General features: G+C 40.3%; 1 protein-coding gene across 1 annotated transcript in view; it reads right to left on the reverse strand.

Annotated features, from left to right (window-relative positions):
• ZMAT4 (zinc finger matrin-type 4) overlaps positions 1 to 22,921 on the reverse strand; it is a 344,444-nt gene that overhangs the window by 97,352 nt on the left and 224,171 nt on the right. The window contains exon 5 of the mRNA XM_033848811.2: positions 16,344 to 16,571. Within this exon, the coding sequence (XP_033704702.2) occupies positions 16,344 to 16,571 (228 nt within the window). The remainder of the gene's footprint in view (positions 1 to 16,343; positions 16,572 to 22,921) is intronic.

Genomic DNA, 22,921 nt, shown 5'->3' on the forward strand with positions numbered 1-22,921 from the left:
CAGGGATAGTTATCTGTCTACCTCCTAGACTGTGTGAGGATTCAATGCCTAATACACCTCAAGAACTTAGGATGGTTTCTGGCACACAGGAACCTGCTGTGGCCCAAGGCCACACAGCTACTACCTAGAAACACATAAATCCTGGACTGCTCTGATTAAAGTTGCGGGTGGGCGGGCTGGACCCTTAGCCTCGTCCTCTTGTCCACCCCCCTTACCACCACCTTGTCCCAGGTCCCACCCACGCAGCCCTAAATTCCGGGGACTTCAGTGATTCCCTCTCTGCGAAATAAGGTTGGCCGCACAGTGGCCTGTTGGAAACCTGTCTCCTGGGCGCAGTGTGAAAAATGGGGTGACAGCAGCTGACCCGTTTAAGAGTTCCGGCACGCAGGGCCGCTCTCAACTTGATAACATATCTAGACTAGAACCTCAGAAGGCTTTTGCTTCCCATACTTCATCTGCCAAAAAGAAAAAAAATTCTAAACACTCTTCTGCTTGCTGACGTGTATATAAACTGTTCTATTTTTTAAATAACAATGAAGGGGGAAACGGCCACAAAACAGACAAACACAGCCTCGAAGGAACATGAAGGAAATGTAGATCTCAGAAGGGTACGGTTGACAGAAATGCCTTTGAAGGAACTCCTGAGAAGTTTACGGTGGCCCTCACTACCTGCCTGCTTTATTATTTGCTCTGTCTCCCCCTGACCCGGGAGAACTCTGGTTCTGATGCGGTTTCGAGCAGAGACTTAGACCACTCTGGGTTCTAACCTCCTAGAGATTTGCTTGGGGACAAGGAAGTCCATGGATCAAACCACAGGCCCCAATCCAGGAATGGCCCCATGAGACCTCACAGCCGGTGGCTGGTCAGGGTCACTGGGGGGTGAAGACAGGGTTACGAACCCACAACCCAGCCGGCTGTTCCAGAATTTGGTCACGAGAGATACTTGGACTCCCTGTGTGCCAAACACCTGTTCTGAGCCATTCCCAACATTCCTGACCAGACGCAGAACCTCCTGGTGATTCTGGTTTACACAGATGGGACTATGGGATCGTAAGGGCAAAAAGGCCTTGCATATCTGAAGACCAGCATAGCTGATAAACCTGGAACTACCCAGGACAAATGAGAGCTCTCACCAGCCCAAAGAAAGTGTCCGAAGGTCAAAAAAGCCAGGAAGGGCTTCCCTGGTGGAGCAGTGGTTGAGAGTCCGCCTGCCGATGCAGGGGACACGGGTTCGTGCCCCGGTCCGGGAGGATCCCACATGCCGCAGAGCGGCTGGGCCCGTGAGCCATGGCTGCTGAGCCTGCGCGTCCGGAGCCTGTGCTCCACAACGGGAGAGACCACAACAGTGAGAGGCCCGTGTACCCCAAACAAAACAAAGCAAAACATTTATTTTCATCATAAAAACCGGTCTTAGACAATCTGTTAACAGACCCTATTCCAGAGGTTCAGCTGTCCACACCCCAAGCACATGGACTTACAATAAAGTGTTCTTCTGTGGTTCAGACGGTTGGGATGGAAACTAGATGGAAGGTGATGCTAAAGAGACATTGTGGATGACCAGCCCAACACCTTCATTATATAAGAGAGGAAACTGAGGCCCAGAGAGGTGAAGCGACCCATCAACATCTCCCAGCTACTTAACAGAGACAGGACTCAACTCCAGGGTTTCTGTCTCTGAGTCCATTATACCAAACCTTAATGAGTAACCAGGACTTTGTGAAACCACAGCTCCCACCAGAAAAAAGGGTTCGTAGTGAGCGATAGATGCCCCTCTTTCACGCGTAACAGCATAAAAACTCAAGACTCTTATTTACAAAACAGCAGTGCTTGATAACTCATTTCAAATCTGTTAACAGTTAGCCAGCTGGTATCAGTGAAAAGCAATGCTGCCACTCCCCTGGTCCATTAGCTATTTTAGTAAATGTAACATTGGCATACTTTGCAAAAATAGACTCCAAACTTAAGTTATGGTGTATTTTTGTTCATTACCCAGGTCTAAGAACCCACTTAGCTAACGGAGGCATCGTACATACCTTTCGAATAAAAGATCTGTTTTGGTAAATAACATTTCTATTGGCAGCACACCACCAGCCTCCATATTTCTAAGGAAATCTTTAGTTTTATTATTGTATATGTTTAAATGAAAATGTTTTCTCCAAGATTTTAAGGAAAATTTTCCCATTTCATACAGTAAGGACATATAAATCGTTTGGGAATTTTAAATACATTTTTAAAATAATGTTAAAATGCTTGCTTTTCCTATTAAGCGTGGAAATTTCTGGAAGTCAATGACTGTGTCTTGTTCATTACTGCATCCCAATATCCAGCATGATAACATATAACACAAACATAATAATCACCTAATGAGGATTCGTTGACCAACCAGTGGATGAATAAATGAAGAGATCTTTCTTTCAAGTGATTCCATTAGAGCAAAGCATCTATAGGATTGACTGTCTCCATTTGCAGGTAGCAGTTTCCACCCTGGGCATATAGCCATACAAAGGTTCCAGACACAATTTACCAGGGTGCCTAATGCTTCTTCCCTTACATCAACGTCAACTATAAAATCCCCAGTTTCTTGGGGAACTGTTCACATGAGATGATAATTGCCGGTAGCAGAAGCTGTTTGAAAAATAGATCGAACGTGTAGAACGCACTACGCTTTTGTGGGTGTGTTTTCCTTCCTGTATCTCTATACGTTTATGTACGCAGGATACACCAGAGATTTTCAGGTAAACAGCTTTTCAAAATATTGCTGTGGACTTCTTGAAGATGGGAGAATGTCTTTCATATTTCAGGGCAATGCCATCTTTATACCCCAGGGTTTATCACAATGCTTGTTATACGCTAAGTGCCCATTAAATATTAGTCAAAATAAGATAGTGAACAAAAACATCCGTCAGTAGGCTCTCCTTTGAGTAAACCTGACATTTGTATACCTTAATCTCAGTTCACAATCCACTTTATAGAATCCCATCTATTGCAGAAAATTAGGTCTATCGGTAGCAGCTTTGAAAAAAATTGACTTATGATTACTCTTTTGCGTGCAGTTAAAGCTATAATTTTAGAAACAAAGAAAAGTTTCCCACTTGTTAAAAGACAGGTTTCTCCTGATTTTGCACCTTTTCCCAAAGCATCCCTTATTTTGTTGAATACAAAGCCCAACTAACAGAGCCACTACCAAAGCCCGCAGCTCTTTAAGAGCCAGCACGGCAGATATGTGTTCCCAGAACCTTAGGAAAACACCGTGCTGAGCTCTTGCAAAATACGATCTCTGTTTTTGGAGCTTAAACTAAACAACAGAGACCTTCGATCAATACTGAGGAGAAGCCTTAGAGCACTGAGGAAGGAAAGCATCTTCACATGATACTGTCAGCTTCCTCAGTGTAGCCAAAATTGGCAACTAAAGAACACTTAAGTAACCTGGATTTTTGGTGGGTGTGTTTTGACGTTGCTTTTGCCCTTTTCTTGGTCAGCATCTCAAAACCAAGGACACTGTCTCCATGTGTCAAATTTAAGGCTGTTTCCAATGTATTAGCCCACTCTGAAATTAGAAATCCAAGTGTCTTTGTAGTTCTCTGTTTGATGAGTTTGCCCACAACGCGTACATGGAGACAGAATGATTCTGTTTGAAAAGCCGAGCTCATCCCTTCTGGAGCCCAGTCAGTGATGATGAAGAGTTAACCCAGCTTCTTCAGACAGTGCTCCATTCATTAGCTTCATGAAAAGCAATAATGGACCAGAATCTGTCTCGGCTGAAGAAAGAATGGCCCTACGGGATGTAAACAGACTGCCATGAATGTTCATCAACTACATTTCTTGTTGGATTTGAGAGTGAACAGAAATTTGTCATTACCCATATCACTCATTACATTTCTATTTTTCCTATGAGTGTTCCCAAGGCCTCGCCAAGGTGTCTTTGAGAATTCTAATGCTCTGACTTCTTTTCATTTGGCTGACGTGGGGAAGTCTGCTGAACAGAGCAAAGAGAAATACATGTATCTTTCACTGGTCCCATTTCTTCCCTCCCCCTGCTGGACCTTGGGCCCCTCCAGGCCTTCTGCATCAATTCTATCCAGTCTCCTGGCCTCCTGAATCCCCCCATTGCGATCCATCACAGAGTTATCCCCCTAAAGCACAGATGAGACCGGTCATCATCCTACTCGAGAAAAAAAACCCAAAAAACAAACGATGTCAGTGGCTAGCAAATAAAGTTCAGCTTTGCCTGACATGTAAGGCTGTTTATAATTTGGTTCTGATCTGTTTTCTCAGTTTTATCTCACTGACTCCAGTGAACTGGATTGTTAATCGCGCTCATACTTCTGCCATCTCTCTACACTTTTAGTCATGCTGACTCCTCTGCTCTAAAGAAACCGGTCATCAGTTTCCATGTGTCCTGATGCTAACTCCAGGTTGGAAGTCATTGTTTCCCTACTTTCAATTCCCAAAGCATCATGCTGGAGTGGCTTTTAAGCTCTGACTTTATTTTTTCATATTTTGTGTTATATTTATTTCAATAAATGTATTATTTTGCTCTCCCTGCTCTTCTCAAGACTTTAAAAGCTTTGAGATTGGATGATGAGTTGCACACATTTCAATATGAAGTAAATCTTCAGGCACAGAGCCTGGTACATAATAGATACTTAGTAACTATGAGTGAGTGAGTGAATGAATGAATGAATGAAAATGATCTCTTCCATATCACCCTATTTTCCCATTCCAATAATATGACAGGAACATGAGCCATTTAAGCAGTTTAATTATCTAACCCAAAACATGGGCTCTGGACATCAGAGCAAGTCTAGATGCAACAGCTGAGGTGTCAAAACACATTAAAAATAATAATGCAAAAAGGACCAGGTGTAAGCTAAGCTGAGCATTTTCTTCTGGTACCTCTTCCCCTACCATTCAATTGTTCTATAATTATCATACCTGCTTAAAGGTCCTATTTTCTGCTGATCCTCAACTAGATAAAATACATACAGCTTTCAGAGATTGAAAATATTCCTATAAGGAATGAACTAAGGCTTTTGTTTTAACTTATTAAATGGAATAAAAATACTTGACATAGTAATTTCTTATCAAGTATTCAGCACTGGGAAATGTTCAATCATCCGTTTGAGACCCATAATTCTGAGCGCACCAGAAAACCTGGAGCTGGTTAACAGGAGTGAGACCACTCAGATTCTAGGCATCCTTTCAGGACCTTCCATCAATGATACGTTGTTCTGCATCCCGTAGGAGATACAAAGAATAAGAAGGTATGGACCCTGCCTTCCAGAAACTTTGACAAGACCACGACTGGGTTAAAAGTATCAGGACAGATAACACCAAATGCCCAGCCCTGGGATTCGTGCTTCAGCAGAAGGTTCTGACGGTATCTGGGTACGCAGTTGAGAGTCAATCATGGGCAGGTCCTGCCTGTACATGGAAGGCGCAGCTGTCAAGGGCTCTGGAGGACCAACTGTCCACCAAATTCTGTTGAATTCACATCCAATTTGTTCCTCATTTCGTCCCTTTACTGATATTCCTGCTGCTACTACTTTCTTTGGCTCAAGTTGGCATAATTTCTCACTGGATTAAATTAGTAGCCTCCCAATGAATCTCCCTGCCTCCCATCCAGTTCCCTTCTAATCCAGGCTCCACACTGCTGTCTGTAGACGTCTCTTTCAAAAATACAAATATCAACACGTAACTTTCCTGCCAAAAATCTTTAAGTTACTCCCCATAACCTTCAGGGTTCAGTTGGAAGTATTCAACCGGCGCCATGATCTGACTGTTTCTCGAGGTGCTTCTCCCATTTTCCCCCAAAGTGGCCTTAAGCTCCAGCCATCCCACACAGTTCCCGCAGGGGGCGCTGCTGTCCCTCCAGCTCGCAGGCCTTTGCGTGGGGTCCGTCCTCAGCCGGCAGTGCGGTCCCACTCAGCTGCCTGACCTGCACATCTTCCAGTGTCCTTCAAGGTTCACCTGACGCCTCTGATGGCACCATCTGGGAGTTCCACCTCCATTCCCACGCCCACTGTCACCTTCACAGGGCTCTTTTACTTGCCCACTTAAACAAGGCTCGATCAGTGGCCAGAATCCTCTGTTCTGAAATGAAGACTTCAATGGGGATTTGTTAGGTCCATTTTCCTGTGAATAAGCTGCCCAAACATGCCTGGATGCACCTCATGCATCTCTTTCTAACTCCCCTGCTCTTTTTCAGAAACCAGCATGCTCCTCCCGAGCTTGGTTTCCTCCCCAAGACTGTCAAGAAATTTCGGTTCTCCCCCCATGCCTCCGCCCCAAAACTATTAAAGAGACCTTGGTCAGTAGGACTTTCATACTAAAGGAACTCCAGAGCTTTTTCTTAGTCCTGAAAACCGTGAATGAATGATGGACCTCCGGCCAGAAAGGGCTGCTACCCGAAAAACCTGCTTGTGATTTGAGAAATGTAGCCCTGAACAAAGGAAGCAGGTAAAGGGTGCGTCCCCAGGAATGACAGAAGCAGGACCTGCTCTTGGAGAGAGGAAAGAGCCGGTGACCCGGAATGGAAATGAACTAAGCCCTGAAGTAGAGAAAAGGTGGAACATTTGGATTCACAAATAAAATGAGATGCAAACACCTGGGTGCACTTAGAATAAATCACAACTTCTTCCCATGACCTATTTGGATCTATGCAGTGTGACCTCATCTAGGTCACAATCTCACTTTTTACCCCTCTCCTCTCATTAGCTTCAGGCCCTCTGCCCACCACAGGGCCTTTGCACCTGCCAGCACCTCTGCTTGAAGGGGCAGGTGCTTCGTGTCAGGAGCCTTCAGGTCACAGTTCAAAATGTCAGCTTCTCTGAGTGGTTGTCACTAACTTTCCCATTTAAAGGAACACACCTCCCATTAGCACTTGTCACAGGCTAAATGTATTTTGCTTGTTTATTTCCTGCTTCTTCTCAATAGGAACCTTCTCTTCTCATTCACTGTAGAATCTCCAGCACTTTGTGCTTGGTACCAGATAGGAGCTCAATGTTAGTGGAATGAAGTGGAAAATAAATGAAAAAAATCAAAGAAGGCATCAAAGAGGAAATCAATCAACACATAACAAGCTTTGTTTCTAAAATCTTGACCTCGAGTCACCTGATCAGAATTTCTGTTTCTATCATCTCACAGGGAGATTAGGAGCCCACGAGCAAACTGTTAACTCCAATTAATTTGCTCCCCAAAACTCTGGAATCCCCAAGCGTATTGGAGTGGCCATGTCCTAAGGGAAAATGGTTGTCGGATGAAGGAAGGATTGTTGAAAACTCAAATGGAGATTCTCAGGCAACCTTCAGCTGGGAAAGTGTGCCCTGTCTTTGCCGATTCCCGCTGTCACATCCATCAATTCTTGGGCAGAGGACCTCAGAGAAACTATTTTCTGTTGACCTGGTCCTCATGAGAAGAGGCAGAAACCTCGATCAGATTTTTAAAATGAAATCCTTGACTTGTGTTTATTGCATACATTAATGCCTACTGTGGATGAGATGTTTTCCACTCCAAAGTCTACAAAGGGTATGACAGCACAGTATTTGTCACATAGGTCAGGTGTCCACCTGCATTCTGATTGTGGTGGTTTAAAAATGTCCACATGTTCTCTGGTAGTCCCCTCTTCAAAGGTGGAGTTGAATTCCCAACCACCCCTCGAATAGGGACTGGCATTGACTTCTAACCAACAGAAGGTGATGGAAGCGAGGCCATGTGATCTTGGAGCACCCTAGAAAAGATGGCTTTCACCTGAGGCTCTGTAGGAAGCCAGGGCCACAGCACGAGCACCTTCAAAACTCCTGAGAGAGGCCCACAAGGAGAAAACCAGAGGCCTCCTACCAACATATGAGTGACTCACATTTTCTTTCTTCTTTTATTTGGCTCTTGAAATTGACATGCCACTCTCCCCACTCTCTCCTTGGATACCGTTATGTGAGTTTTGACAAACAAACACATACAGCCAGGAAGCCATATCAGGGTCCAGACAAGTTCCACAACCCCCAAATGCCCTCTTACGGCCCCACTGTAGCCAACCTCTTCCCCTCACCGCCAATGACCGGCAACCACGACTCTGTTTTCCAGAATGAAATGAGCCACCTTTAGAAGTAGAACTGCAGCCCAGGCTGACGTCTCAGGTGCAAAGTGATAAGAAACCTCAAGCCAGAATCACCTAGCCAAGCCACTCCCCAATTCCTCCCTGGAAACTTTGAGAGATAATAAATGTTTACCAGTTTTTAAGCCACTAAATTTTGGGGTAATTGTCGCACAGCAATAGTTGCACCTGTTGCCTTTGGAAACTGTTCATTTTTTAACCTAGACTGCCTTTCCTTTCCTGGTCTTGGAGAAGCCCCAGTGCCCAAGTCCCCTGCACAGGTACCTTAGTGACCTGAAGGTGGAGGAGGGTCACTGAATGATATGACCGAGCTGTCTACCGCCTGCCATGTGGGCAAAGGCCAAACTAATATTAAGAGGAACCCATGATCATCTGAAAGTCCACAGCAGAAATAATTCAAAAAGTAAATCTCTCTCACTCCCGTGTTCTGCCTGTTTTGAGGAAAGTCTTCTCATTCTCACTCACATACCACTTTTATGATTTGAAGTCCTAGGTAAGCTTCCTGTAACCCCTGGAAATGATTCCCCATTCCCTCCAATAAAGGCAGAAGCTGCATTACAGAGGGAGTCATCAATTCTAGCAGCGTCTCTAGAAATAGCTTTCTCTTCACAGAATTTTGCTTCTCAATCCCAGGCCCCTGGGAAAAGTGAATATGATTTCTTTGCCTTTTCTAGATTCTCTCTAACTGAGATGGAGTCATGAAGGTGGAGAAAACTCTTTCATTAAAATATAGGATGTACCCTGTAAATCATTCATTCCCAGAAAGCTGAGAGTTGAACTGTGCCCATTCTATACTTGAATTCAAAGAGAGTTTAATACTAAAATATACGTAAGTTCCCAAACTTAACTGTTTTGAAACAAAAGAGTTAATCATCAGAGTTCTAGCTAGTCAATGAGGAGTCATTGGAAATGGATGCACCTCCGATCCGGAGCCATAACTTAGAAGGGGACAGTTACCGCACTTCTCTGGGCCCCAGAACCCTGCTCTGCAAAAACAAGGGGCATAATTCATGATGTTCGATGTCCTTTCCAGCACTGTCTGCATCTGATGCTCAGAAACATCATGAAATTTTCAAATGAATTCTTTTGCTCTGTTTTCGTTTCCTCCGAAACAACGAAATAACTGTGCATTTTCTCATCCTAACACTTTTAAAAGAATAAATAATAAATGTCTGCAAAATGAATATTCTATTTTCACTGAGCTCTAAATTCATAATTTATACTCTCCCTGTTTCTACATAAGAAATTGCCTTATATCTGTGTTTTATGCTAGCAAGAAGAAATTGAACTACAAAGAAAACCTCTAAAGCACTTTCTGTCCATTGGAATTTATAATTCTATAATTCAATAACTTCCTTTGCTTTCTACATTGGACTCCATGTTCAGAAAGAGGTGGCCGTTTTTCTTATTAAGCTAAAAGTTGGAAGTAGAGACAGATGTCATCTACTTTCTGGAACAAATATCACTAAACTTGAGTCAGTAACCAGGTTATTCATATTAATAACTATTTAGGCCAATCCCATTTAAAATCCCTTGTTAATCTACAAGAATAATTTCCTTTTTAAAAATTTGATTTGCCACTTGAAGCAAAGGAAGGCCAGAAAGCTAATACGGTTCTGTAGAGTTTCCAATGACTAAATAGTGTGGATACCAAAAAAATACAAAAGGTACAAGGTTTTTTTGTGCTATTAAATTATATACAAATAATAGGTAGAAAGTTATGTGTAGGTCACAGGAATCAAGGTCAATGTATAAAAATTAATTGTATTTTCTATATGTCAGTAAGAAACACATAAAAATGAAATTTCAAAAAATATAATTTAGGGCTTCCCTGGTGGCGCAGTGGTTGATAGTCTGCCTGCCGATGCAAGGGACACGGGTTCGTGCCCCGGTCCGGGAAGATCCCACATGCCGCAGAGCGGCTGGGCCTGTGAGCCATGGCCGCTGAGCCTGTGTGTCCGGAGCCTGTGCTCCGCAACGGGAGAGGCCACAACAGTGAGAGGCCCGCGTACCGCAAAAAAATAAAAAATAAAAAAAAAAAAAAAAAATATATATATATAATTTATAATAGTGTTAAAGAGCACAAAGTGCTCAAGGATACATTCAACTAATAATGTGTAAAATCTTTACATGGAAAACTACGTGATAGTGCTGATAAAACTTAAAGAAAGAAGTAAATAGGGAGATATATGATGTTCATGGATTGTAAGATTCAATATTGTGAGTCATTTAAATAAATCTCCCCAAATTGATCTATAGATTAAATGAAGTCCCATTCAGTATTCCACCAAACTTTCTATGTAGAGACTGAAAAACTGATTCTAACATTTATATAGAAATGTGAAGGATTTAGAACAGCCAAACAATCTTGAGAAAAAAGAACTTGCACTACCTAATATCAAAAGTTCTCTAATGCTATAAATAAATACAGTGTGGTGCTGGCATAAAGATAGACAAATAAGTCAATGGAACACAATAGATCGTACAGAAATAGACTCACACACAATCAATAGATGTTCAAAAGAGGCGCCAAGAAAATCCAATGAGAAAAAAATAATAATTTCAACAAATTTGCTGCAACAACTGGGTAAATATCTAAAAACAAAATGAATGTCAACCCCTTCCTCACACCATACACAAAAATTAATTTGAGATACATCATAATCCTAGATGTAGAAGCTAAAATTATGAAACTTGTAGAAGAAAATATACAAGATTACCTTTGATCATGAGTGTAGGCAAAGACTGTTTAGATGGGACACAAAAAGCAATGATTATGAAAGAAAATAAAGAGAAATTCTACTTTGATAATTCAATAGTGTCTGCTTACCAGACATTATTTAAGAAAATGAAGAGCCAAGTCATAGTCTAGGAGAAAATATTCACAATGGGTACACCTGACAAAGGATTTGTATTTATAATATATGAAAACCTTCTACCTACTACTCAACAATAAAGAATGGTACTGACACAAAAACAGACATATAGATCAATGGAACAGGATAGAAAGCCCAGAGATAAACCCACGCACATATGGTCACCTTATCTTTGATAAAGGAGGCAAGAGTATACAATGGAGAAAAGACAGCCTTTTCAATAAGAGGTGCTGGGAAAACTGGACCGCTACATGTAAAAGAATGAAATTAGAACACTCCTTAACACCATACACAAAAATAAACTCAAAATGGATTAGAGACCTAAATGTAAGACTGGACACTATAAAACTCCTAGACGAAAACATAGGAAGAACACTCTATGGCAAGATCCTTTTTGACCCACCTCCTAGAGCAATGGAAATAAAAACAAAAATAAACAAATGGGACCTAATGAAACTTCAAAGCTTTTGCACAGCAAAGGAAAACATCAACAAGACGAAAAGACAGCCCTCAGAATGGGAGAAAATATTTGCAAATGAAGCAACTGACAAAGGATAAATCTCCAAAATTTTCAAGCACCTCATGCAGCTCAATATCAAAAAAACAAACAACCCAATCCAAAAATGGGCAGAAGACGTAAAGACATTTCTCCAAACAAGATATACAGACTGCCAACGAACACATGAAACGATGCTCAACATCACTAATCATTAGACAAACGCAAATCAAAGCTACAATGAGGTATCACCTCACACCGGTCAGAATGGCCATCATCAAAAAATCTATAAACAATAAATGCTGGGGAGGGTGTGGAGGAAAAGGAACCCTCTTGCACTATTGGTGGGAATGTAAACTGATACAGCCACTGTGGAGAACAGTATAGAGGTTCCTTAAAAAACTAAAAATAGAACTACCATATAACCCAGCAATCCCACTACTGGGCATGTACCCTGAGAAAACCATAATTCAAAAAGAGTCATGTACCACAATGTTCACTGCAGCTCTATTTACGATAGCCAGGATATGGAAACAACGTTAAGTGTCCATGAACAGATGAATGGATAAAGAAGATGTGGCACATATATACAATGGAATATTACTCAGCCATAAAAAGAAATGAAACTGAGTTATTTGTAGTGAGGTGGATGGACCTAGAGTCTGTCATACAGAGTGAAGTAAGTCAGAAAGAGAAAAACAAATACCGTATGCTAACACATATATATGGAATCTAAAAAAAAAAAAAGAAATGGTTCTGAAAAACCTAGGGGCAGGACAGGAATAAAGATGCAGACGTAGAGAATGGACTTGAGGATAACAGGAAGGGGAAGGGGAAGCTGGGACGAAGTGAGAGAGTGGCATGGACATATATACACTCCCTAATGTAAAATGGCTAGCTAGTGGAAAGCAGCCACATAGCACAGGGAGATCAGCTCGGTGCTTTGTGACCACCTAGAGGGGTGGGATAGGGAGGGTGGGAGGGAGATGCAAGAGGGAGGAGATATGGGGATATATGTATACATATAGCTGATTCACTTTGTTATACAGCAGAAACTAACACACCATTGTAAAGCAATTATACTCCAATAAAGATGTTAAAAAAATTACATAAAGAGGCAGACAGCCAGTTTTTTTAAATAGGCAAAAGACATGAACAGACATTTCACAAAGGAAGATATACAAATGACCAACATTTTAAAGTGTTTGACATAATTAGTCAGCATGGAAACACAAATTAAAGCCATAATGAAATACTCTCCTACACCCACTTGAATGACTAATATTCGAAAGACTGATAGAAACAAATGCTGGTGAGGATATGGAATTCATATGTGTTGCTTTAGGGTGTTCAAAATAATGCAGCTACTTTGGAAAACGTTTTGGTAGTTTCTTGCTCAGTTAAAAATACACCCAACTTATGACTATGACCCAGCAATTCTACTCTGAGGTATTTAACAAGAGAAGTAAAAACATCTGTCAACAACAACAACAAAAAGAATGTTCATGAAAGCCTTATTCAAAATAGCCCCAAAAATGTCAAGAGGAGAATGGCTAGACATATTGTGGGATTTCTGTCTAGAAGAAAACCACTTCGTGATAAAGAGCAAGGGGCTACTCTGCTTTTTATGCAACAAATGGATACGTTTCAAAAACAATATGAGGGCTTCCCTGGTGGCGCACTGGTTGAGAGTCTGCCTGCCGATGCAGGGGGTGCGGGCTCATGCCCCGGTCCGGGAGGATCCCACATGCCGCAGTGCGGCTGGGCCCGTGAGCCGTGGCCGCTGGGCCTGCGTGTCCGGAGCCTGTGCTCCGCAACGGGAGAGGCCACAACAGTGAGATGCCCGCATACCGCCAAAAAAAAAAAAAAAAAAAACAATCTGAGAAGCTAGACACAGAAAAATACATACTTTCTGTGACAATTATAAGAAATTTTAGAGCAGGCAAAACTAAAGTTTGGTGAAAGAAAGAAGAAAATCGGTTCCCTGGAATGGGAAGTTAGGATTGACTGCGATGGTGTCCGTGGGAATGACGTCATGATGGAAAAGTTATGGATCTTGGTAGGAGCGTGGGTTACACTCAGTGAACGATATAACACTTAATATCTCTGCTTTTCACAATATATAAAATATACATCGTCTTTTTAAATTAGAAGAAAAAATCATAAATAATGTCTCGTAAAAATTATTCAATCAGGATCCTTTTGGAAATGAAAAGTATTGCCATGTTAAAAAATGCAGAATTTTAGGTGACTTTTAAATTCTGCTTTCTCTGTTTATTCATTCATTCAGCAATTTTATTGAGTAACTACTCTGTGTCTGTCACTGTCCTAGGTGTTTTTGAACACATCAGTAGGCAAAGCAGACATAGATTCCTGCTTTCAAGTTGCTAACAGTCTATAGGGTGAGTAGGGAGAAATCAGGAAAACCATAATAAACCGGTAAATGATGTAGGATTTTACTGAGAAGTGCTGGGACTTCCCTGGCGGTCCAGTGGTTAAGACTCCATGCCTCCACTGCAGAGGGCACAGGTTCGATCCCTGGTCGGGGAACTAAGATCCCACGTGCCACACGGCCAAAAAAATAAAATAGAATAAAAAAATTAAAAACTGAGAAGTGCTAAGAAGGAGAGGAAGCCTGTGACACTGCCATCCTCCAGCTGCTTGACACCAGTTTTTTAAAAGTTATGGATATGCCTGTATTTACTGGTTAGCATTTTTGCCTTTATTAATTGATCGACCATGCACTAGAAGCGTTCCAGAAATAGAAGACTGTGTGTGTGTGTGTGTGTGTGTGTGTGTGTGTGCGCGCGCGCGCATGCGTGCATGTGTTTTAAAACATGCTAGGTTATCATCATTGCTTTATTCCCTAAACTTTTGCAATATTTAATGCCTGAATACATATACATCAAGATGTCACCTGGGGTGGGTGAAAAGGTCGGTTTCAAGGACGCTGTGTTCGATGCTAATCGCGTTTCACGTGCTACTGAGTCAGAATCACATTGAGTTATCAAGTCCAAGAGCAGCCTTTTTTGTCTTTGGGCTAAAAGACAAACCACTCAAATGTTACAGAATTCAGACTCCCAAGTCATTAAGACATGGTTGTACCTCAAAGATGCAGCACGGATAATTCAAAACAGACAAGAAGAATGTGCTCTAGGAATAATTCTTCTACGAGTCATAATATCTGGCACAAAACATAAATAAAGCCCTATTTTTCTCCTTCAGTGCCTGCCATGAAGGAGCCGCGGAGCAGACTTGTTATCTGACAGGAACAGCGAGACATGGGAGGCCTTCAGCTAAAAAATACTCCTCCTGTATTTTTAACAAGACAGAGACTGTGAACACAAGAAATTCCCCAGCAGACAGCAACAGTACCAACAATTCAAAAGCATTTGCAACATGATTATCCAACATACTGAAATATTAAGCTCCATGTTGTTTCTCTAGAGCTAGAAAACCTCCACAAAAATAGTGTTTTTCCTCTTTGCTCTCATTTGCTGTTTTTAATCATTATCTTGGAAAAATCGGTCTCTCACCAAGCTCCATAGATCTCCTAATGGACCTGCAGTCTTAAATCTATGCTGTATGATAGGCTTCTTCCATGATAATCTGTTTATTCACCAGCGACAGCTTATCTTTTCCTCTCTTTTGCCTAAACATATATGATTCTGCTCACATGGGATACCTTCTCACCTGCTAAAAGACCACCCGCATTTCTAGTTCCAACTCCAGTCCTTTTCTTTGGTGAAGTCTTCCCCAACCAACATAATCAGAAGTGACCTGTCCCTCCTGTCAGGTCACACAGCAAGATCTTCTGTCCCATTTATTTGGTCTAGAATTATACCAGGTTATTTTCCCTTGGAGGCTCATAGCCTGGTAAGGGTAATAAGAATTGCAGGCTCTACATACCGAACCCAGCTCAAACCCAGGTTGCATTCTCAGAACTGACTTGTAAACTTTGTTATTACAGCCATTATGATGGATGATCTCCTGGCCAACTTCTAAAAGTATATCTAAACCATAAAATATCTGAGGTATAGTAGAGCACCCTTTGCAGAATTAGTTTTCTGAGAAAATGCATTTCTACTTCTACACTGCCAACATCAGTAGATCAAAACGGTTTAGGTGATCAAAAAATGTTTAAATGGTTGTTGATGATGAAATATTCTATTAGCTTCCACAGAATGGTATGTGGCTTCCTCAGGAATACATAGGATTGATCCTCACCCTATGATTCCAAGTCTCCACTCAGCAACTTCTGTAAAATCTCACATGAACTTAAAATGCTCTGTGGTTTCCATCAACCGAGAAAATAAGTTAACAGATGGGGGATGGGAGGAGCCAGGTATTGATTCTATAGTGGTCCACAGTACTGTGTTACCTCAGCTTCCTAGATATGCCCACGAAAAGGCCTTGGGCTTAATTTAATCCATGAAATGGAGCCAATGTGTTGCTTTGTTTTGGCTGAATTCATAAAAGCACAAAAGTTTAAAATTAAGATAACACCATTTGGCCTTTTTTGCATCTGCTCTTGTACTGCTCATGTACAAAAGCATTCATTCCAGAAGGTGTTTAAAGATAAAGCAGAAGGAAAAACTCTGGTTCATGAGTGGGTGGTTTTGATCTGAACATAGTATTGACTACTATGTAGTCAATAAAAATATGGCAATCACAAATACTTTGAAAGAAAGGAGATGGAAAAAATTAGTTTTCTGTTCATTTCCTTTTTCTTCTATTCCTTTTGGAGGATCCTAGAATTGTCCTTAGTAAGCAAAGCAATAGGAAGAATCATCCCAGTTTATGAAAACACTTTCTCTGAAAGCCCAGTTCTGTGGCAGAAATAAGAAGTTTCTCTTACCTCTTAACTCCCCCGTATCCAGAGTTGTCCCAAGCTGTTCTAACAAAGCAACTCTTGCTGCATTCTTTTTGTGTTTCTTGCCATCATAATGCTGCTGGGCCATCAGAGGATTGTTAAACCAGGCTGCACAGAGCCCACAGTATCTGTCTGAATCTCTTCTTTGATAGGGAGATGAGACCACTGGAGCAGTGTCCACTCTCGGAGGTTTAAGTGAGCTCAGAGGCGCTGCTGGGGAGAAAAACAACCAGAGAGAACCACAAGCCACATTAGTCCCTTCCTCAGCGCACGTGTCCTCAACAGCTGAAGATGAAAGGGTCTTCTGTTCATTCTAGAGCTCAAAAATCCAAGAATTTACTGAGATCAGGAAAAATGATCTTTGCCAGCCTTTGTTTTTGAAGTTGGGCTACAATTAAAAATTCCTAACTTATTGCGTCAAAGTTTGCAATTTGTTATGATTCCATCTGATAGGTCAGGAAACCATCCTTTAGGAGGAAAGAAAGGTTTTTAAAAATAAAATCTCGGGGCTTCCCTGGTGGCACAGTGGTTGAGAGTCCGCCTGCCGATGCAGGGGACACGGGTTCGTGCCCCGGGCCGGGAAGATCCCACATGCCGCGGAGCGGCTGGGCCCGTGAGCCATGGCCACTGGGCCTGCGCGTCCGGAGCCTGTGCTCCGCAACGGGAGAGGGCACAACAGTGAGAGGCCAAAAAAAAAAAAAAAGATCTCGGAGGTAAGGGAGTGGTTTATTAATCAAAGCCAAAACTTGAAGTAAACATTGTACAATCACGACTTGAAAGATTCTGAATGAATGAATTAAACATTTGTGTGCTCTAGATGGAAATAACTAGTAAGTAAAGGATTTGTCAAAGTGATAGAAGCTGATCTGTCAGTTGCATGGATTGTACCAACTGACAAAATCATGCTAATTTTATTGTCAGTCATTTCTGTTTATTGTGAGAGGTTATTTTCAATCCATACCTGCTAAAATTGACATTGAAAATACAATGTTTTTTTAAAAGACCAGAAGACAAACACTATAGAGCAGATGTTGCTATCTAAATGAAAAAGACATACTATCACTATTTTGAGATTGCACAGCCTCAGCTATTAACATATTTCATTGTGAGCTTACAGTTATTTTGGGTCCAGGAAAAAAAGAGAATCTAACTTGGAAGAGTTTACTAACAGAAAACAAAAATAACTTTTTTATGCATTACAACATACAAGTTGCTTTCATCTTTTCAATAACTATGAGTTGGATTATTATCCTGTTTCTCAGATGATGGACTTCAGAGATGCCAAAGTTTTACTGAAGGTAAGGTAACTAGTTATGGTAAAGGCAGGACTCCAAGCAAATCCTTAATTTCCAAAACCAATATTCCTTTCAATACCCCTAAGAACTCTTTTCATACTTCTTAATAAGCCAAGGGATTTTTTTCTAGACCTCAGTTATCTTTGTATTTTATACGGGACATAATTTAATTTTAGAAAAAATTCTGCTCCAAATCTTTTGGAGAAGAAAACAAATTTAAACTCTCACATGGCCCATTAGTCATCATGCAATATAGCAATGCCTTCTGTTTTTCCTTTGCCTCTGTGATGTGGAGTGCAGCTGGCAAGACTATGAAAATTAGGGTTATTCCAAGGAAAAGCTGAGATCTGGGACCTCAATAACAAATTAATGAACCATCTGATCAACTCACTAAGCTTTCAAATCACTTTTATGTTGATTTTATTTTTAGATTGAATAACTGATATACCCACAGCCAACACAATACTCCATGGTGAAAAGCTGAAAGCCTTCCCACTGAAATCTGGAGCAAGACAAGGATGCCCACTCTCACTGCTTCTATTTAACATGGTATTGGAAGTCCTAGACACAGCAATTAGACAAGAAAAAGAAATAGAAGGTATCCAAATTGTAAGGGAAGAGGTAAAACTGTCACTATTTGCAGATGACATGATACTCTATATAGAGAACCCTAAAGTTTCCACCCCAAAACTATTAGAACTAATAAATGAATTCAGCAAGGTTGCAGGATACAAAATTAATATACAGAAATCTGTTGTATTTCTGTACACCAATAATGAAATATCAAAAAGAAAAGTAAAAAAAAAAAAATAAATAAAATCACATCAAAAAAATACTTGGGAATAAACTTAACCAAGGAAGTGAAAGACCAATATGCTGAAAACTATAAGACATTAATGAAGGAAGTCGAAGATGATTTAAAGAAATGGAAAGATATCCCATGCTTTTGGCTTAGAAGAATCAATATTATTAAAATGGCCATATTGCTGAAAACAATCGACATATTTAATGCAATCTCTATCAAAATACCCAGGACATTTTTCACTGAACTTGAGCAAATAATCGTAAAATTTATATGGGAGCACAAAAGACCCCAATTTGCCAAAGCAATTCTGAGAAAAAAGAACAAAGCTGGAGGTATAACCCTCCCAGACTTCGGACTACACTACAAAGCTACAGTAATCAAGACTGCATGGTATTAGCACAAAAACAGACAAGAAGATCAGTGGAACAGAACAGAGAGACCAGAAGTAAACCCACACATTTATACGGTCAAGTAATCTATGATGGAGAAGGCAAGAATATACAATGGAGAAAACAGTCTCTTCAGCACGTAGTGTTGGGAAAGCTGAACAGCTACATGGAAAACAATGAAAATTAGAATATTCACTCACACCATATGTAAAAATGCACTCAAAATGGTTTAAAGACCTAAATGTAAGACATGAAACCGAACAACTCCTAGAAGAGAACACAGGTGAAACACTCTTTGACATAAGTTGTAGCAATATTTTCTTGGATCAGTCTCCCAAAGCAGAAGAAATAAAAGCAAAAATAAACAAAGGGTACCTAATTAAAAGTTTTGCACTGCAAAGGAAACCATCAACAAAATGAAAAGACAACCTATGGGATGGGAGAAAATATTTGCAAATGATGCAACCAATAAGGAGTGATTATCTGAAATATACAAACAGCTGATACAACTCAATATCAAAAAAAAAAAACCCAATCAAAAAACGGGGAGAAGAATTAAACAGTTATTTTTCCAGAGAAGACATACAGATGGCCAACAGGCACATGAAAAGATGCTCAACATCACTGATTATTAGAGAAATGCAAATCAAAACCAGAATGAGGTATCACCTCACACCTGTCAGAATGGCCGTCATCAACAAATGTTGGAGAAAAGGGAAGCTCGTACACTGTTGGTGGAATGCAAATTTGTGTAGCCACTATGGAAAACATATGGAGTTCCTTAAAAAACTAAAAATAGAGCTACTATATATCCAGCAATTCCAGTCTGGTGTATATCCAGAAAAAACAAAAATCACTACATCAAATAGATACATGCACCCCTGTGTTGTTCACAGCAGCATTATTTACAATAGTCAAGACATGAACACAACTCTCTCTCTCTCTCTCTCTCTCTCTCTCTCTCTCTCTCTATATATATATATATATATATATATATATATACACACACACACATATAAATACACACCCGTGTATATTTTATATATATATATATATATATATAAAATGGAATATTACTCAGCCATAGAAAGAATGAAATATTGTCATTGGCAGCAACATGGAGAGACCTATTATACTTAGTGAAGTAAGTCAGACAGAGAACGACAAATACTATATATCACTTATATGTGGAATCTAAAAATAATACAGATGAATGTTTATACAAAACAGAAACTGACTCACAGACATAGAAAACAAACCTGTCATTACCAAAAGGGGTGGAAGGACAAATTAAGTGTATGGGATCAACAGATACAAATTACTACACATAAAATAGATAAGCAACAGTAATAGATAAGTTACTGTACAGCACAGGGAATTATACCGAATATGTTGTAATAACCTAAAATGGAATATAATCTTCAAAAATATTGAATCATTATGCTGTACAGCCAAAACTGACACAATATTGTAAATCAACCGTACCTCAATAAAAAATAAATAACCGATACACAAATAAATACTTGCTAAATGACATTTTAATTCAGGAAATGAATTGTCACAATATCTAGAAAGCCTTTTCCTACCTACCCAGAGATTTCATCAGATAGGGAAGTTTTTAGCTACTTTGGATGAAACCAAATGGTATTATTTCTATAGGGACTTAGAGAAACAAGAAGTCTCTTAAAAACCTCATTGCCAAATTCAATAATACATCGCCATGTGATGATAAAACTCAAACTGGGGCTGTACCATCCTGGCAGCCACCCAGAATCATTCTGCTATGACTTAGAAATGCTAATAAAAGCTACAAATATGCAGTTGACCTGTAACGTGAAAGGACTTCTATTTACTTTTCTGAAGGAAATTGAATCTTTCTTCCAAAGTTTCCTGCATCCTTACCAATTTCTGAGGATTTATAGCCATCTATTGTTTTTGATAGAAATGGAAAACATGTCAAACATTTGCAGTCTGAATAAGTGTTGAGTCTTGAAGCATAATTCACTTTTCTCTAAACTGGGCCCTAAAAAACATTTCAGAGTTGATTTCATCAATTGATACCTTATACATCATATTCTGGCAGGAGCAATACACTATAGAATATTCATCAGATAAGGATCTTATCTTGCACATAAGAAAGTAGTTTGATGCTGCATTTGCATGGTAGCTTTTCCTCTTTAATAATCCTACTACCCTGGTGCAGCACCAAAGTTTAATTTTTCCTATGCTTCTGTTTCCAACTGTCTTCACCAACTAAAACCCAGTTTATATTTCCTATAAAGGCAAACAAAGGTAGTAGTATAAAGGGAATGGAAATAGCTTTGAATCAAAATTGAAAATCAAGGTTGGGTTGGACTCTACCACCCCAGAACTGTGCGACCTTCGGCAAATCTCTGATGCTGCTGGTTTCCACAAGGTTATCTTTATACATTTCAGAGAGTACAAATTATGCATCTCATTCTGGAAACTTTACTTTCAAACAGGAAACCATTACTCTGATTCATTGAATATAGCATTCAAATCCTCACTTCGGCTTTTGACAGGGTACCAACGATCCCAGTGTGCCTGGGACCAAGAGGGTTCCCAGGACATGAGATTTTCAGTGTTAAAACAGGGAAAGTTGTGGGCAAACTGGGATGAGTTGGTCACCCTAACCTCTGGGATCAGACCTGATTTAACATCCCACTGGAGAAAAGAATTAGGAAAAAGTTTGGAAATAACTGTTCAGGAGACCAGAGCAGGTTCTCTTTCAACCAAGCAGACAGGATCCACTAATAGATCTCAAAGGTTTACTTGTTAGGTCACCAAGTGGGTGTCCTTTGCCAGAGAAGGGGGTACCACAACCTCCAGGAAATGGTGTTCTCACTTGCCTGTCTGCCTTCCAGTCCACAGTCACAGGGCGCCCTTCAACTCTCACACCTCCACAAGTGAGACTTTCAATAACACCTTCTATCTCCTACACTTTCTTTGTCTCTCTCTCTCTCTCTTTCCTTTCTTCTTTGTTCCTCCTTTTCTCTCCCCCTCTTTCATACATTCTTACAAAGGATCTGGGGGCTTTCAAAATAATCCCATAAATGGACTCAGTTTAAAATGAGTGGTTCTCTACTAATTCAAAAAGATACATGTATCCCAATGTTCATAGCAGCATTATTTACAGTTGGCAAGATATGGAAGCAACTTAAGTGTCCATCAACAGATGAACAGATAAAGAAGTTGTGGTATACATACATATATACATGTATATATGTGTGTGTGTGTGCGTATATATTATATATATATATATACGCACACACACACACAGTGGAATACTACTCAGCCATCAAAAAATAACAGAATTTTGTCATTTGCAGCAACATGGATAGACTTGGAGGGCATTATACTAAGTGAAATAAGTCAGACAGAGAAAGACAAATACCGTATGATATCATTTATATGTGGAGTCTAAAAAATAAAACAAACTAGTGAATATAACAAAAAAGAAGCAGACTCACAGATATAGAGAGCAAACTAGTGGTTCCCAGTGGGGAGGGGGGAGGTGCAATATGGGGGGGAGGGTGTGGGAGTTACAAACTATTGGATGTAAGAAGGGCTCAAGCATGTATTATACAACACGGGGAAAACAGCCAATATTTTGTAATAACTAAATGGAAACTAACCTCTAAAAATAATAAAAGTCCATAATACATTAAAAAAAAAAGCATGTGTTTTTCTCACCTAAGGGTTCTTATCCACATTACTAATTCTTCCAAGTTTTGTGATATCATGCAGTTTATTCTATTTCATCTGTTCCATGTATTTTTTAAAATTTGAGTTGCCCTCAAATTCAGTTTGACCAATGGGGCAGCTTGAAGCTCAGGGAGAGAAATCAACCAGCGTAGGGCCCCTAATTAATAAACAGCAAAGGAAATAGCAAAGACCAGACCTTCTGACTTGAGGCCCAGCACCATATTTCAATGTCAGCCAGTTCCCAGTGATGCCAAGGGAGCAACAGGCCAAATAAACAAGCAAATTAACCACAGAGTCAGGACACACTTCCTAGGTTTCAGCATCTGTTCTCAGTAGGGATTCTTTGGA

The sequence above is a fragment of the Tursiops truncatus genome, chromosome 21, assembly GCF_011762595.2.
Source record: "Tursiops truncatus isolate mTurTru1 chromosome 21, mTurTru1.mat.Y, whole genome shotgun sequence".
NCBI lineage: Eukaryota > Metazoa > Chordata > Mammalia > Artiodactyla > Delphinidae > Tursiops > Tursiops truncatus.